This window comes from Acanthochromis polyacanthus, chromosome 1 (genome assembly GCF_021347895.1).
Source record: "Acanthochromis polyacanthus isolate Apoly-LR-REF ecotype Palm Island chromosome 1, KAUST_Apoly_ChrSc, whole genome shotgun sequence".
Classification (NCBI taxonomy): domain Eukaryota; kingdom Metazoa; phylum Chordata; class Actinopteri; family Pomacentridae; genus Acanthochromis; species Acanthochromis polyacanthus.
Window position 1 is genome coordinate 11,339,403 of NC_067113.1, and position 18,195 is coordinate 11,357,597.

The 18,195-nt window shown below is 41.1% G+C and overlaps 2 protein-coding genes across 9 annotated transcripts in view; both read left to right on the forward strand.

The window, feature by feature from the left end:
• Positions 1–18,195, forward strand: part of adck1 (aarF domain containing kinase 1) — a 430,485-nt gene that overhangs the window by 296,720 nt on the left and 115,570 nt on the right. The gene's annotated exons all lie outside the window — the stretch shown is intronic.
• The window catches only part of nrxn3a (neurexin 3a), a 237,633-nt gene that overhangs the window by 128,996 nt on the left and 90,442 nt on the right, over positions 1–18,195 (forward strand). For all 7 annotated transcript variants that reach the window (XM_051939156.1, XM_051939205.1, XM_051939300.1 and 4 more), the window contains exons 8-10: positions 4,901–5,194; positions 7,479–7,621; positions 10,213–10,601. In XM_051939156.1, coding sequence (XP_051795116.1) covers positions 4,901–5,194; positions 7,479–7,621; positions 10,213–10,601 — 826 coding nt within the window. The remainder of the gene's footprint in view (positions 1–4,900; positions 5,195–7,478; positions 7,622–10,212; positions 10,602–18,195) is intronic.

The following is an 18,195-nucleotide window of genomic DNA, read 5'->3' on the forward strand; positions in this document are numbered from 1 at the left end:
CCGCAGCGTGTGCAGTGGAAATTGTCTGATAGAAGAGAATGGGTTCTAAGTGCTGCGCAGTATGATTCAAGAGCGCGGCGCTGCGCGGCGCGGCAGTTTCGCGTTATCTGGGATTTAGGGGTTGGTCCCGTTAGCTTCCCAACCAACGGAACCGCGGAGCCAACTGGTATATTAAGGATTTGCCATATCCCGTCGGCATAAGTCCCAATACGTCTTTCTTCTCAATGAAACACTTTAGTGCCGTCCTTTGTTTATCTTTCAAGTTGAATTTTAGCTTCAAATCTTTAAGGGCTGTGGCCAAAGCCGAGTCGAAAGATAACTGTTTATTGTGCGCCGGTTGTTTCTGTCAGAATCGTCGCGCCTCTGTCGTCACTTAGTTACGCCCGCCTTCTGACTCTAGACTTCATGGTGATTCGTCCGGCCAGTTTTAGGAGAATCCAGCCTCGAGCCTTATGGAGGGTAACTAGACCCACCCTGGCAGAGAATTAAATTCGTTGCCATGGGTTGTCTAGCGCGGCTAGGCTACACTTTACCTGGATATACAGAAAAATAGCCCAAAACACTCACAAACAGTTGCTTTATAAATAATATATTTATTAATTTAAAGCAATTCTCCTAAACAATATAATCAGTCACATACAAATATGGCCTGCTCTAGTCTTTAATAGTTATTGACTCAAGTTGTGTAGGAACACATGTATTCAGATGTTTAACAAAATAAGAAATAATCATCTCTCTTAAGTCTGACACTTACACCTTAGTTAGGAACAGTGAGGTAGAGTACCATTCTTCAAAATAACCTCCCAATTATCAATTATGTCAAAATAGAAATAATGCCTCAAAATATTAAACAAAAAGAAAAAAGAGAGGTAGCCTATTCTTCAATGTTCAGTTAGCCCATTCTTCAAAATAATGTGTCTAATGGCAAATGAAAAAAAATATACAAATAATGCCTCAAGTCAACAGTCCTTTTTTTCCTTCTTTTTCCTTTTCTTATTAGCCACAGAGACATAAGTCCCAGCTTTGCAAACTGTACATTCTGCCTCCCATTTGACACGACCCAGATGAAAACAGGGGTACTTTTTTCGCATTTCATCAATGAAATGACATTTGCGTTTCGTTATTTTCTTTCGGTTCGAGTGTTCTCTCGCAGTGTGTCTACCTGCCTGTCAGCCTGCGAGGAGTGAGTGAGTGTGGAGCGCCTCTGTACTGCTTTGTGAATGATTAATACACGTTCCGGGGTTCGGCTCAAACTCCGCCTCTCAGAGCGTGTTTCCAAAGGAACCATTCAACGTGAATGATAAATACACTGGTCTGTGACGCGCTCAGGCTAGGCAAGATCAAAAACCCGGACATTTGAAGGACTTTATAAACGCCGGCTGGACAGGCCGGACAGCTTCTCAAAAGAGGACATGTCCGGGGAAAAGAGGACGTATGGTCACCCTACAATAAACTTCATTGTACAACAACCAGAGTCTGTGAAGTGTCTTCATCCATGTTTAGCTGTTTGGATTCCTAGATCAGCTTCTAGTGATAACCTGGCAATAGCCAGATTAATAATTGTGTAGTACTTGATAGTACTCCCCAATATCAATCTGGAACCGCTCCATGTAAATCCGTTCGGAGGAAAGAGGCACGGATTGGACAGTGCAACAGTATGTCCCGCCTCTGGCAGGTTTGTTTATAGCCAATGGCGGGATCTTCACAACGAGCGGAGCCAATTGGTAGATTAAACTCTTACCAAAACCCGTAGGTAAAAAAGCACAAACATCTTTACCATCCAGTAATGCGCAAAGCGCCTCTCGTTGTTCTTCCTTCAAAGAAGCGATAGGAGATTCAGCTAAAACTGACTTAATAGCAGCATCTACACGATCGTTGTCCTCCGTTGCCATGTTTGTTTTGATCTACTGGTGCTTGGTGTCGTCTTCACACCTGGATATCCCGCCCCACACATGAATACTGCTGCGTGATTGGCCTGTGCCAACTTGGCTCTGTACGAACAGTGAATGCGGGAGCGGAGCAAGATGGTTTCTTGAGAGATTTGTGAACTCACAAATATCGCGAGAAATCAACTTGCTGGCAAGGTTATTCTAGTGAGGCCATTTACAATTCCGTTTTGATAAATTTTCAGAAAACTTTTTTTTTATTGTTTACTTGAGATAATATCAATCAAACTGAAGTTGAGTGGATTTGACTCAGTACAAAAATACATGACAAAATAGAGAAAAAAATAATTATTTGTGTTATTATTATCTCAAGTAAACAATAAAAAAACAAGTTTTCTGAAAATGGAGTTACCTGTTTTTGCAAATGAACTCTTCAAATTATTTTACATTTATGGTTTTATTAAATGTACAATTTGCAGCTGATGTCTTTTCTGTAATTTTTACACTTTGCAAAGTCATCCTACAGGCCAGATTGGACTGTCTGGAGGACTGGTTTTATATGTTTGACACCACTGCTGTAGATGATCAATTAGTGATGTGTTACTCTTTTAATTTGTTGTCCTCTATTGGTGAGTTTTTATGAGAGAACTGAAAACGGTTTTGATCATTTCTTGCTTCAGTTGTCAGCTACCTGCTGATGATCACATGATTGCGATGCTACTATAAATCCACCGCTGAGGACCATGCACTATTCAAAGATGTCATCCATCGGAAATCATACAAGCACTGAGCAGCCTTGGAGAAGTACTGCTCTCTGAGTGGTTTTCTAGTTGTTAGATGTGTACAGACTAATACAGCTACAGTTAGCATTTTGGTTTTTAATGTGACTGACCTTTGAAACAGATCAGGAGAAGAGGAGCTGCTGTATTTGAGAGAGAAAAGTTCACCAATTTTGTCAACGTTAGATGATATACAGCCAAGTTAGGTACAATAATGCCTTTTTGTTGTCACTACACTACCTCTTGCCCTATTACTGTTCCATCCATTATGAAAACACTGTCACAACCAAGGACAGGAGAGAGAAAAGAATCTCACTACTGCATTTAGATGGCATATCTGAATGTGTTTCATTACCAAATCAACTCCAGCATGCATGATTTGCCAAAACCCAGTTTGTTGAAAACCTCTCGTCAACTATTTTATTATACAGGGTGATTCTTTAACATAATTTATTTTAAAATGATCCCCATTAGCTGATGCCAATAGCACCAGCTAGTATTTCTAATATGTTGAGTGATGTCCATCCATCATCTCTACACCCCTTAATCCTCATCAAGGTCATTGGGGGGAGTGGGGGGGGGGGGGGGTGAAGACAGGGGACATCTGGACAGGTGACAGTCTATCACAGGGCTACACATAGAGACAGACATTCACACCTACAGACAGTTTAGAATCACCAATTAACCTCAGCATGTTTGTGGACTGTGGGAGGAAGCTGGAGAACCTGGAGAAAAGCCACACATGCACAGGAGAACATGGAGACTCCATGCAGGAAGATCCCAGGAAGGCTGGGACGTGAACAGGGATCCTCCAGCTGTGAGGCAACAGTGCTAACCGCTGAAACACTGTGCAGCCCTGGAGTGATGTGTGTTTTTCTAATTCCCCTGGATTTAATTCAAAGCAACAGGTGACCTGGATGAAGCTTGTTTTGTTCCTCCACAAACCTCACCTGTCTGCTGGGGTCTGTGTATACTGTAGAATATATCAAACAGTGTGTTAGCATGCTCAGATACTTTACTTTTACTGCAGGGGAAGACCAATTTGAGTCTGAAAAAAAAAACAGAAACCCTGGTGAAACTGAACCCAGTGCACAGAGACTTGTAACACTGCTGTGGTTCAGTCACTTGAAATATCTTCTCTGAAACAGCATTTTCGCTCATGTCACTTGTTTTCATGAACCCAATTACCCGTTCTTTTTATTTCCCCTGTGAGCACATGTCTCACACAAACAGCCACAAGTTTACACTTTGACTCAGTGATTCCTGTTGGATGTTTTCAAGCACTGGTGCTTTGTGTACATCTACCAGGAAAACTGGACTCCTATTTATGTGTGTTAGTGGAGAAACAGTGTAAAATAACCTTTGTTATAGATAGTTATTGATATTTACCATGTTATTATTATTTTAATGGATAATCTACCCAGACATTTTGACACTTGAAAGTCTCAGGAGGTTCAGATCACAGTAGAAATAAACACACTGTTCAGAGAGGAGGACATTGCACCACTTAGTCCCAGTTGGCATCTTCCTGCAAATTGTAGAGAGGAAATAAGACACCTGAGCTGAATAGAACAGCGGCTAAATTAACAGAATTTTGAAGCACTAACATTAAAATCCTTGTTCTATGTCCTATGTACTCAAAGAAACGGAGTTAACGACGACTGTTGTTGTAGTGCACTAGGGGTAGATGTTAAAAGAGCCAGTGAGGGACAGTATTTGTAGTTTTAGTGACCTGTTGTGTGAGTTGGGGGTATAGTCTGCAAAGTAAGATACTACTGTCAATGAATTACACCAGCACTGAAAGAACTGCATAAATTGCTGCAGGTTTCTAGTACTTATTTTATTTGCTTGATGTTGACTGCTTGGTTTACATTATGTTACTGATTACTTTGGCTCAGAGAATCATAAAGCCCTAGAAATAATTAGTAATTAGATAAAGGACAAGTGTTCAAGTTTTTAATTGTTGCTTTTCTGTTCATTTATCACACAGCAGCTTTCCGTCTTAATAGACAAGCTTGGAAATGAACGAATGCTTAAATATATCCTTTCCACAGATCCACAGCATCCAGCAAATATATCCTTTCCACAGCATCGCATTCATCTGGAAAACACTGAAACTTTCCTGCTGTTTTTAGGTCTTTCCTGCTGTGATGAGAAACTGTTAATTGTCATAGCTTATTGAAACGTGTCATATATTACCTGGGTGTGACTGAAGCTCTCCTCGCTCCATCACAGGTGGTGTATAAGAACAACGACATCCGCCTGGAGTTGTCCCGTCTGGCTCGAATCGTGGACCCTAAGATGAAGATCCAGGGTGAGGTGTTCTACAAGTGTGAGAACGTGGCAACCCTTGACCCGATATCTTTTGAGACCCCCGAGGCCTACATCAGCCTCCCCAAGTGGAACACCAAGAGGATGGGATCCATCTCTTTTGATTTCCGCACGACTGAACCCAACGGCCTCATCCTGTTCACCCATGGCAAACCCCAGGAACGTAAAGATGCTGCCCGCAGCCAGAAGAACACCAAGGTCTGTTCATAGTCCTGAAGATCATTTGTTCATTTCAACTCTGCTTTAAGAAACACCATCCTAATGACACCTCTGATAATTAACTAACTAGTTGAAAGGACCAATGAATCCTCTTGGATGGTCTTTCGGACAAAACAGCAAATTCAGATCCGTTAACCTGTGGACACAGTGGCTTGCACATTTTTTGGTTGGTGTCTCTTTATAATTATGCCAATCCCAATTGGTTTTCTTCTTTTTCAATTCTTTTTAACCCTATTTCCGATCCAAGTTATTTAGTGATTAGTTTTTGCTCATACGGTCAGTATTGTTACAATCTGTTCACATTTTCCAAAATAATACGAGCTTATTATCACACTTCAATGTGTTTTATGGCTCTTATCCAGGTTGTTTTCTCCCTACTAGATCCTCGATGTGTTGCATCTACTCTTAGATGTACGTCACTTTGGATAGAAGTGTCTGATAAATGAAATAGTAGGATTGTAGAGCTTCAAGTACTGTACATTAGCATTAAGAATTCAATATACATATACGTCTTGGACAACAGACGGTTCTGTGCTGGCGAGCCAAAAGCATTCTGGGGGTTTACAGAACAACGGCTACCATGACAAAGACTTCAGTGAGACTTAATGTCCTCTGGCCAGAACTCGGTAGTTTTAGACAAATTATGATTGTTTAGAGCGGCATTTCTATACTCCAGTAGCATTGTGCAACAGAGCCAACAAATCCTGTGTCTATTGAATGAATAGTTACATTATTTTTAATTAATCCATTATTGATAATGCTGTCAGCTACTTTTTAAGACAGTTATCAAAATGTGCAATTGTAACAGCCTCCATAAACTGTTTTCTCTATTTGAATGTGGGTGTGAGAGCAGATGGAAGCTCAGAATTAGGTGTAGCTTCATGCCAAAATTAAGCTACGAGTCAGTTAAAAATGCCGTGATCGGCCTCGATCCTGACCTTAGAGACTGGTTCATGACATCCCAAAATAAAGTGAGTCAGTGTTTACTCCAAACTATGCATATATCTGCATGATGGAGGGAAATTCCAATCAGAGGTTGTTTTATTTGGAAAGTTGTTGGTGTGAAAATATAAGAAAAGCAAACAAGGAGAGAAAATTGAGATGACATAAAGCTCTTTAATTACTGATCTGAACCCTTTGTGAGTCTTTTAGAAGCCTGGACTTTCATTCATTTCCCAAAGAGTTCCCATTTATTTGGTGTGAAACTGAAAGTCAGGTTTCCATTCCTATTTCAGTTATTTTTCCTTTTGGAAAAGTCACACAAGCTGTACACAAACACAAAATACATGGCCTACTTTTCTTGAATAAAAGCTGTATCTTTTTTCCCCAAGTGCATTCCACAATGGCACTTCTTACTCTGATTTTTTTGTCATTTTGTTTTCACTAATTTAAGAGAAATATTCAATCAATCAAAACTTTATTTATATAGCACTTTTTATACAAGAAATTGCAATACAAAGTGCTTTACAGATTAAAAATTAAAACCGATGCCTCACCTTCTACCCTCCCCCCCCCCCCCCCCCCCGATCCCACACAGTACAAAGAAGACAAAGGAACACTCATACCACCCACGCCCACCCCCAACCCACCCTGCAAACATGCAGAGAAGTGACTGTCATTAAAATAGTTAACATGGGGCTGGGTACAGACCAACCAGGTGATTTTTTGTGTTCTATTTATAAGTCTCTGAATTTCGACAATGCCTCGTCTGGCCAGTCTTCATCTGCTCTATTATTGTTGCCCATTAAAATACTGATTGCATCCAAAATTATATTTTAGAGCTGGATTCTAGATTTATAGATTTATAGATTTAGATTTTAGACCACGCAGCCAGTTGGAGCTCTAAGAAGCAGAACAAAAGTCCTTAAATATTTGTCTTGACACACACCTATCTCTGGCTCCTCCCCCTGCACCTTTAAATGACTCTATTTGTGCCGTTCCCCTCATCATGTCCTCGTCATTCTGTGACTGCATGTCAGACACATGCATGACACACTATTTTACTTTATTATACACAGTAAAAAATGGAGTGTGATGGTTATGAAATGTTTTATTTTGAAATTCTGTGTTGTATTCCTGACAGTGAATGCCATCCTATTTTAGGAGGGGCTGTATTTCGTGTCATCAGCTGAGCACACGAGGAAATCTGTGTCTTTCTGCCTCTCAATGACTGCCAGAGCTAGTTTCAAGTAAATCTTTAAAAAAAAAAAAAAAGTACAGAATGCATTTTCGAAGCACTGACTGTGTTCTTTCCCTGGTCCAGGTGGATTTCTTTGCTGTAGAACTGTTGGATGGCAGCTTGTACCTGCTGCTGGACATGGGCTCAGGGACCATCAAGGTGAAGGCCACTCAGACGAAGGTGAACGATGGGGCCTGGTATCACGTGGACATCCAAAGAGACGGACGCTCAGGTAAATGAAGAGGTTAAACCACTCTAAGGGTGCTTTCACACCTACGCCTTTTGGTCCGCTTAAAGCGGACTGGAGTCCGCAACACCTGCAAGTACGGTTCGTGTGGGCTGGTGTGAAAGCAGAGCAGATTTTTTTGGTTTGGACTAAAGAACCGGACCGAGACCACCTTCCGCTTCTATGTGAACTCCAGTTCGGTTCGCTCCTGGTGAGAACACAAACCTGTTTCCATTCGGACCGGCTTGATGACGCAGCAGACTTTTTGGTCTACGGGAGCTTCCGTAGCAACCTGCACAGGGAATTTTGGGATAACGATAACGTCTTGCAATGCATCTTCTCCGTGCCAAAAACGACTGTGTAATGTTCTCGTACTGAATGCGAGCTTCATGCTGGAACAACAGCAGTATTTGTGCTTGCTGCATAAAGCAATGATACGAATATATGGCAACAAAGGAGAGCATAGTTCATTGTTTACGAATAAACCTCGATCCATGGAATAAACACAGCCTGTTCCCGCTTCACATGCTGCGCCAAACAGCGTTCACCTACGTCATCTAAAACACCTTATTTTGTGAACAGCGCCGCCAAATGACTGGGGGGAGATAACATTCATCGTAGTTGGTTCAACTGCGAAAACACTGGTGTGAATGCGAACTGAACCAGTTGAAAATAGCAACATTGTAGCAACTTTTGGGTCCAAATGAACCACTCTAACGGACTAACAGGTGTGAAAGCACCCTAACAGATCGTAAACCACTGTATTTACAAAATATTTTAAGCTTAAAACATTTTAACTCCAACTTTGTTGGGTAGAAGTCGCAAATATAATGAAGTTACTTGACTGAACAGCAAAAACTAAATGGAATGTAAAAAATAAATAAAAAAAATAAAATAAATTACCTGCAAAAGTCAGAAATCATTCATTTACTCAAAGAAGAATCCTTTCAACAGAACTGTTTGATCCACAACAGCTGGATTTATTGTGAAAAGAAAGGACTTGAGCCTGAGAACAGACAAACCAGTTCACAGACAGACTAAGAAAGACCAACAACAGATTACACCGAATGACAGTGACTAAAATCAAGACAAACAGGAGAGAAACAGCAGGAAGTTTGAAAGCTCAAAGAATGACGCAACTGACATTAAAGGTACAGAGCAAAATATTCTGCTGCTGTGAAGTGTGTCAGATTCATGATCCTAAATGTCCCTCCCAGTGCAGTGACTTAAATCCCATCGAGCACCTAGGGGATGTCAAAGAGAAACAGGCATCAGATCAATGCTGTGGTGGAGGTGGACTTACAGTACAGTTTTTAGACATGCAGGGAATCTGGCTGCAGCTACTACAGATAGTGGCTCCAGGCTAGACTGCAGACACTATCAAGGAGTTCTTCAAGCTAAAGGATGGCAGAATAAATACTACAACATTGTAACTATGGTCTGTAGTTTTGCCAATATTAGGTGTCCACATCCTTTATTTCTCCGCCAAGGAACACGAGTTATGTGATGATCGGCATACGTGAATCTGTTTGTCAGCAACATTATTCAAAAACAGACCTACGGATTTGGATGAAATTTTTAGGGAAGCTCAGAAATGACACAAGGACCAAGTGATTAGATTCTGGCAGTGATGCAGCTTATAGTCTGGATCCACGGATTAGTTAAAGATTTCTGTATCATTGCCAGATAGCGGCATGATGTCACTGTAACCATGACAACTAAATGAGCCCTCAGTAGAGGGCAGAACCACGCCCTCTGCTGGCGAAAACCCTGTCCTCCTTGTACAACTGATGCAATATGTATCAATTTTGATCATCGTACGTATCTCCCTCCCTACTTGATCTGCTGACCTGTAACTCCACAACTGAGCAGGGGACCTTAGACTGATCTTCAGTGCCAAGTTTGATTATCCTGACTTCACTGGTTGCAGAGATATCGGACCGGACATAGCCACATACATACATACATACATGCATACTTACCCAGCCAGATACCGCACCGAATGCAATAACCCCGCCGACGTACCCGTTGGGCGTAATTAACAAGTGAACTCTACATTAACTGATTGTGATCCTACTACAAATGCACCACTGAGGACTTATCAGGACTTATCCATCAGAAATGATCCAAGGAACAACTGATTAAATTGTGGGGGTGTTTCTGAGTCCCATCAATTTCCGCCACCCACTAAATATTTAGGTCACGTGATTCGGTATCCGTGCATAACGTACACATGCAAAACACATGCCTGTACTCAGAGCAAGATCATTTAGTTTGTGGGTACATCTATATTAAATGGACACATTCTATGTAGCTGTGATTTCTGATCATCAATAACTGATAAATAAATGCTGAACTTCTGACATATGGGGGAATGAGCAGCCTTGGAGGAGGACTGATCTCTCTGACTGCTTTTCTACTTCAGTGCTGTCCTAATACTTTTGGGAGTTTATATAACCTGAACAAAATGTAAAACGTGAACCAGCATGTAGCTTATTTTTGATCAGGATAAATAAGGGATTTCCACTTTCATCACTGTGTATCATGTGCCATGTTTGGTATCAGTGTTTAATTGATCTCCCCTGTCTCCACCTCAGGCACCATCTCTGTAAACAGCAGAAGGACTCCATTCACAGCCAGTGGTGAGAGTGAGATCCTGGACCTGGAGGGTGACATGTACTTGGGGGGGCTTCCAACGGACCGCACCAACCTCATCCTGCCCACAGAACTCTGGACAGCAATGCTCAACTACGGCTACGTGGGCTGTATCCGTGACCTTTTCATTGACGGTCGAAGCAAGGACATCCGTCAGATTGCTGAAGCACAAAATGGTGCCGGCATCAAACCGTCGTGCAACAAACAACAAGGCAAGCAGTGTGAGAGCTACCCATGCAAGAACCGAGGTATCTGCAAAGAAGGCTGGAATCGATTCATCTGCGACTGCACCGGCACTGGCTACTGGTCACGCACCTGTGAGCGAGGTAAGTGTGTTTGTTTAGACGTGGACATGCTTTGTGCTCCTGCATAAACCCTAGAACACACAGATACTATCTCCAAAGCAGACACCGTACTTTCTACTGACAAGCCAGAGGACTGAAATAGCATGGAAGAGACAGTTGTTGGAACAGATGTGTAAGAACTCTTGGTTGCAGGCTTTGTAGACAGATCATGGTGGTCGGAGCTGGGTTCAAACTGTTCCCATTTCAATGAGGATAGATCAGATGAAACTAGAGTTTATTGCAGAAACATCAGCATGCTACAGTATGTCAAAATATGTAGTTGGGTTAAGTGAGAAGCAACTTCATGGAGTCAAAGCCTTGATGAAGGTAGAAGATGAGGGCAGGAGGGTCACGTCAGAGCTGGAGGACATTTACGCCCCACCCATCAAATTTAAAATAATCCATGTGCAAAATACTAAAACATGCAGTAGCTGTGTAAATGTTCTTGTCATAAGACCAAATCTAAAAAAACTGGAAGAAAAGAATGTTTGAAAATATTTTTTAAATACCAAATAAGTCTAGAGCTCCCCCTAAAATGCCATTTTTCTCTTGTCCCCCTCTGATCACCAAACAGAATCTCTCATAAAACAGATAAAATTAAATTTAAATCTCCTTTAATTGGTATTATTCTTTTCATTTATGTCTCTTGTAGTTGTGGGAACATTTTTAATCAACATAATATTTTAAATAATAATTATAATTCATGGACCGTGTGTCCCACAACAAGCCTGTGGATGACGTTTTTTTCATTTTGTGACTTGTTTTTGTTTGGTTTTGTGTCTCGTTTTTTCATTTTATGTCTTTTTGTCATTTTGTCTTCTTTTTGTTGTTTTGTGTCTTGTTTTAGTCATTTACATCATCCAACACTTTTCCTAAAGAATGAATAGAGCACAGCTGTATCCTCTCTTCTATTTCCATCTTTTCATAACATCGTCAGTGTTGATTGAATGTTTCACTCGACCTCATATTATCAGGATCAGACTCATTCTTTGGACTGTTTTCCATCAGTGGTCAGCAGTAACAGCTAGCTAAATATCTAGCTTCTACTGCTGAGAAAAAGAACACATTAGCATGGATTAGAGTAGGGTTAGCAACAACACAGAAAACATGGAATAAAAATGCTACCATTGATGTGGAAGCTGAGCCAATCAAGTCTTTGATAGTTAGTCATCTGTTATTGATCAATATGGAGCAGAAAACCGGAGAAGAGAAAGTTTATTTTTCAAACATTTTGAAGCCCAAATGTACTCCAGTTCTGGAATGATCCAGGACTCCCTGGATTCCAGACGCTGATGGTGGCAGAGGGAAGTGGGTAGATGGCTGATACTGAGTGGCTGAGATGCCGTGGACACCCAGATGATATGGAAATGAGGACGGAGAGGAATGCATGATCAGCAGCCTGGAAGGGAGAGTGACAGAACCGCAATGAATTTAAAGAACATCGTCTAGAGGCTGATTGGAGAGAAAAAGATAGATCAGGAGATGACAGGGGCGACGTTTAGATGAAGAGAGAAACGATTTGAACAGCGTGGGAAAATGTAAGTGACAGAGAGAATAGAGCAGCAGGGATAGCCCAAATTCACTGAGAGGAATAGAGACAGAGTGGGAACATCCATCCATCCATTTTCTATACTTTATCATGTGGAGGACATCCCAGGGTACAGACTGGACAGCTGATGGACGGGTGTATTCCTTACTGAACTCACACTACTGTTCAAAAGTTTGCAGTCACTTAGAAATGTCCTTATTTTTGAAAGAAAAGCATTTTTTTCAGTGAAGATAACATTAAATAAATGATAAATCCAGTGCAGACATTGATAATGTGGTAAATGACTATTCTAGCTGGAAACGGCTGATTTTTAATGGAATATCTCCATAGGGGTACAGAGGAACATTTCCAGCAACCATCACTCCTGTGTTCTAATGCTACATTGTGTTAGCTAATGGTGTTGAAAGGCTCACTGATGATTAGAAAACCCTTGTACAGTTATGTTAGCACACGGATTAAAGTGGAAGTTTTCATGGAAAACATGGGATTGTCTGGATGACCCCAAACTTTAGAATGCCGTGATGCCAGATTCGTCTGGAGAAATTGAAAATGGTCTTAAGTGCAGAAAAATTCAAACTGCTGCTTTTTTTCAAATTCTTCTATTCACTCTGAAGGTATCCCCTCAATTAGAACTGCCGATGGTAAAATTTTTAGGGTTGGTCACCAGCTACAAGTACCTGGGATTAACTATTGATGAGGACCTTTCCCTTAAAGTCCATATCAAAAACTTGATCTTTAAATTAAAGGTGAAGCTCGGTTACTACTATAGAAACAAGTCTTGTTTTTCCCTCAGAGCTCGGAAGCTTCTGATGTCAGCTACTTTTCTTCCAATAGTTGATTATGGTGATGTTGTGTTTATGTGTGCTTCAGCCAGCTGCCTACAGTCCTTGACTCTGCTCTACCACTGTGCTCTGAGGTTTGTCACTGGCTGTAGCCGCCTCACCCACCACTGTGAATTGTACGCTAAAGCTGGCATGCCGTCCTTGAACGTAAGACAATATACACACTGGATGACTCTGGTTTACAAAGCACTTCTTGGCGTGGGTCCCACTTATTTATGCACTCTTCTTCAGAGAACTAGAAGTTGTTATGCCCTAAGATCTTATGACATTTTACATTTCTCTGTTCTTCGTGTTCGAACTGAAATGGGTAAAAAAGCTTTCAGTTACTCTGCTCCCTCTGCTTGGAATGCCCTCCAATCCAAACTGAAGTTGTCAAATTTTGTTTCATTGGAGGCTTTCCGCTCTATTTTAAGATATCGACAACGTAAATCCTTTGAACAGTGCCTGTGTTCTTAAATGATTATTGTAAATATGACTCCTGTATTTTATGGATCTAATTACTTGTATTTAATACTTTAATGCTTGTTGTTATTGTTGTCTGTCTGTTTTGGTTACTCTGACATTTGTTGCTGCCTCTCTTGGCCAAGTCACCCTTGTGAAAGAGGTCTCAATCTCAATGGGTCTTTTACCTGATTAAATAAAGGTTAAATAAATAATGGTAGTTTGAAGACTAACTTGACTTTATGGACTTACCAGACTTCCCTCAGCACACCACAAATATGTGAAAACAACAAAAGCTCGTATCTGTGTCCTCCAAGTCCACATACAAAGGGAGGAGCTGTGTTTAATCAGTTCTTTACAGCAGGTCAACCTTGTTAAAACATGTTGCTGTATTTAATCTGGAGATGTAACGCTCCCCTGAACCAAGACGCAGCTTCAGTTTACCGGACACAAGGTTTAATCTAGCTAAGTTAATACTTTTAATTGGGTTTAAGTGGTAGATTCCAAGCTTTGGTTTGACATATACAGTACTGAGTGGCATTTCTGTTAGATATTTTATGTGACCTTGTAAATAGCACGTCTTTAAAGTGGTCGTAGAATTATAAAAGTGAATTTCTGATTTCCTGTAATCTGGTCTTTCTTTGGATTGTTGTTAAAGTGGTTCAGAGTAACGATAACCACCAAACAAGGCTTGAAGAATGAAAGTGTTCAGAGCCTCCTAAGCTGTTATTCATAAATGGAGATAAGCTTAAAAATGTGGCCGGGCTTGAATAATGGAGGTGTTCAGAGTCTGCTGGGCTGTTTTTCATAAAATTCAGTCACAGATGCAGATAGTGAATGACTGATGCAGTGCAGCATTGTGTCACATGAACAAAAAATGGTTGCTTCAGCAGAGCAATATCCTTCTCCATTTTTATCGTGTTACCACAGTATGTGAGCTGACAGTGACTGACCTTGCCCTAACTAGAGCCTGAGAGTGATTTAAAACTATTTCTAATCCATTCTGAGAAGCTGATAACTGCTAAGCAAGTGAGACAACTCCTTCAAGACTGCTGAAGGAGCTGAACAGGTGAAGCTGGTTTTAAAAAAGCCACAAGTGTGCAGAGCTGCTATCAAAGCAAAAAGGTTTCTGCCACAACATAAATCCAAATGTCTTCTACAGTTCTACAATTTCACTTAGCAAGGCAATTAGGATTGTAAATTTTGATAATTGTCTCAATCAGTAGCTGGCAGCATTATCAATACTGGACTAATTCATAACGATGTAACTGTTTTAATCAACTAAGACATTATTTGGGCCGCAAAGTCGGCTCTGTTGCATAACGCTAGAAATGCTGCTCTAAACAATCATAATTTGTCTAAAACTAATGAGTCCTGGCCAGAGGACATTAAGTCTCACTGAAGTCTTTGTCATGGTGGCCGTTGCTCTGTAAACCCCCAGAATGCTTTCTGCTCACCAGCACAGAACCGTCTGTTGTCCAAGGTGTACATGTATGTTGAATTCTTAACTTTATTGTACAGTAACTGAAGCTCGACAATCCTACTATTTCATTTAGCAGACGCTTTTATCCAAAGCGATGTACATCTGGGAGTAGATGCAACACAGCAAGGATCTAGTCAGGAGAAAACAACCTGGATAAGAGCCATAAAACACGTTCAAGTTCTGTTGTGTCTACAGGAAGTACAGACAAAAAAGGTTTTATATATTCATTTTTTACAATCTGTTAAGTGCAAAGCTGTTCAGTTAAGGTGTTCTTAAGACTGAGAGAGACTCTGCAGATGAAACAGAGTTTGGTAACTCGTTCCACCACCGGGGAACCACAGAGGAGAAGAGTCCGGCTATGGACTGGTCCTGTTCTGGAGGTTGGATCAGGAGCTTTTGTTGGCTGAGCGTAGTGAGATGGAAGGAGTGTAGACCTGGATTAGAGAGTTCAGGTAGGAGGAGATGTTTTTATTCTAGTTCTGAATGCAAGAGTCAGAGTTTGGGATTTTATGTGGATAGCAGCTGGAAGCCAGTGAAGCGATCTGAACAGTGGGGTGACATGAGCTGTTTCTGGATGGAAACCAAACGTTCTGCTGCATTCTGGATCATCTGCAGAGGTTTTACCTGCATGAAGGGAGGCCTCCAGTAAGGAGCTGCAGCAGTGGATGGTGATATTAGAGACCTGGACCAGGACCTGAGCTGCATGTTCACACAGGAAGGGTCTGATCTTCCTGATGTTCTACAGGACGAATCGACACGACCGAGCAGCAGAGGACACATGAAGGTCAGCTGGTCATCCATCATGAGACCAAAGTTTCTGGAGGACTTTGTGGGTCTGAGTTGGGTTGATTCAAACTGGATGTTGGTTTCTTGTTAAATAGAGGGACTGGCTGGGAGGACAAGGAGCTCAGTCTGGGAGAGGTTGAGTTGAAGGTGCCGTTTAACATACATGCTGAGATATCTGCAAAACATGATGAGATCCTGGCAGAGACCATGTGGTCGTCTGAGGTGAACAACAGGAAGAGCTGGGTGTCAACAGTATAGTGGGAGTGGATTATCGCACCAAGTGAGGTTGTATTAGTATTGGATACAATAAATAGATAATTACTGTTAATCATTCACTCCAGAAACTCTAAAACTCTGGATCTATTTTTATTGCATTATTTATTAATTGAGGCATGAGCCCCCAGAAGGTTCTTCTTTTCTGACCCCAAACATTCCCATCTCCCTTTTCTGGCTTTTATCTGTAGAAGAAAAGAAGACACATTTTGCTGCATGAGTCTTGTACTCAGAGTTTGTTCAAAGTGCAGTAACTTGTTGTGTAGTTGTGGCAGAGCTATGTGTCGTCAGGGTTAGAAGTTCATTACCTTAATGCTGTAGACGATGACTTCGGGACAGATGGTTTTTGGCAATCACCTGCGATACATGTCCATCTTCACACGTATTCTGCTGTCTGCCAGGACAGAGAACCTCCCACTCACCTTCTGACCAGTTTCCATCCCGGTACCCAGACAGTTTAATAAAGACTGATTAGAGCTGAAAACTAATTTCCACATCCCTAACCTCTCAAATTATTTCTGTGGCTTTTTAGCATATCAAATAGTAGCTTTCTGATCATATCTATCTATAGTAGCTTTTCTCTTTTTTTCCTCCTGTGGATAATTCCCCCGAGTCTCATTTTTACTTCTGAAAAGGAAAGTCACAGTGGGTCAATCTGATATGTGGTGTTTTTCACCTGTTATAACTTTGCAGGGGATATTTTATTGAACTATTTCTTTTGAGACAAAGATAGTCAGGATTTTTATTATGTTTCACTGACATTACTATTTGCTTTATATATTTGCATGTAGGCGTGAGACTCACCCTTTTATACCTGGTTTTTGGATATATTTTTTTTAATATAGAGTACTTTAATGGTAATTAATAATAATATCAAAACACTGTACAGTATTAAAAAGTCGTAAGCTGATCTTTTCAGTGGATGCTGTCATTGGAAAGCAGATCTAACACTTCAGGGTGTGGGCAATAAAATAATCTGGGAGCTCACAAATTATTCTTATATACTCTGTGTGCCTACACTGTGGGGGTTGCTTGGAGTTTTTAGTAATGTAAGGTTTAAGTTGAGGGTAAGGTGAGGGCTTCTGATCAGTGCAGCTGTCATAATGTTTAGGGTAGGGCAAATCTCCAGGAGATAAATGTAAATCTTTGAGAGCGTTAAGTAGGCTTCAATGGAAAATATACACCACTGGTCAAAAGTTTGGGGTTATCCAGACAATTTCATGTTTTCCATGAAAAGTCCCACTTTTATCCATGTGCTAAAATAACCGCACAAGGGTTTTCTAATCATCAATGAGCCTCTCAACACCATTAGCTAACACAATGTATCATTAGAACACAGGAGTGATGGTTGCTGGAAATGTTGGCGCGAGCTATCGCGCGATTTCGGAATGAGATTTGCTTTCTAGTGTAATGAGATTTGGATACAGACCACAACAAAGAGCCATCACCAGGTAATGTGGAGGTTTTCGTTCACTTCTCATCTCTCGTATGTTGTGGGACACTCGTTGAGACTATCCGAGCCGATCAGTGTGGGAAAAAAAGCACGTTAGGGCGGACTTTGGGGACTATGGGCAAGCATATTTTTCGCTAGCTGAGCTGCGAAGCTGCCTGCCTGGCTAAATACTGGAGCTATGTCGAAAATTCATTTCTCCATCACTCACATGTATGAAATGACAAATGGAAACAGACCCCAGGTTGAAAAAAAACGAAGTTCCTCTTTAACTTTCAAAAATATGGAAATTTCTAAGTGCGTGAACAGTGGTGTATTTACACTATATCAAGCATGAAGGAGAATTTTGTTCATTAATTGGTAAGAAGTAAAAGGGAAATGTAAAGATCCACATCAGTCAGGTTCTCTGACTCGTTGCCTTTACTGTATGTGGACCGATCATGCTTACTGTTGTGTATACTCACCCCTCCAAAGGTCCATTCTGTGCCAGGAAAAGCCCTGATGTGTGTTCGTTTCTGTAATATCGCACCAATTATATCCTGGGAGCAGGGCAGTGCACCCAGGGGATGTTTACTGTTCTGCATAGAGTTACCTGCTGTTGATGTTTGGCTCTGACTTCTACCAATTTTTACAGCATAAAAATAGTTCCACAGCCCTGAGACAGAATCAGTTCAGTAATGGAGTTGAGGATATATTGTTGCTCATAGAAATATATCGCCAACTCTCGGTATGACTGTGTTGCTGTAATTAGT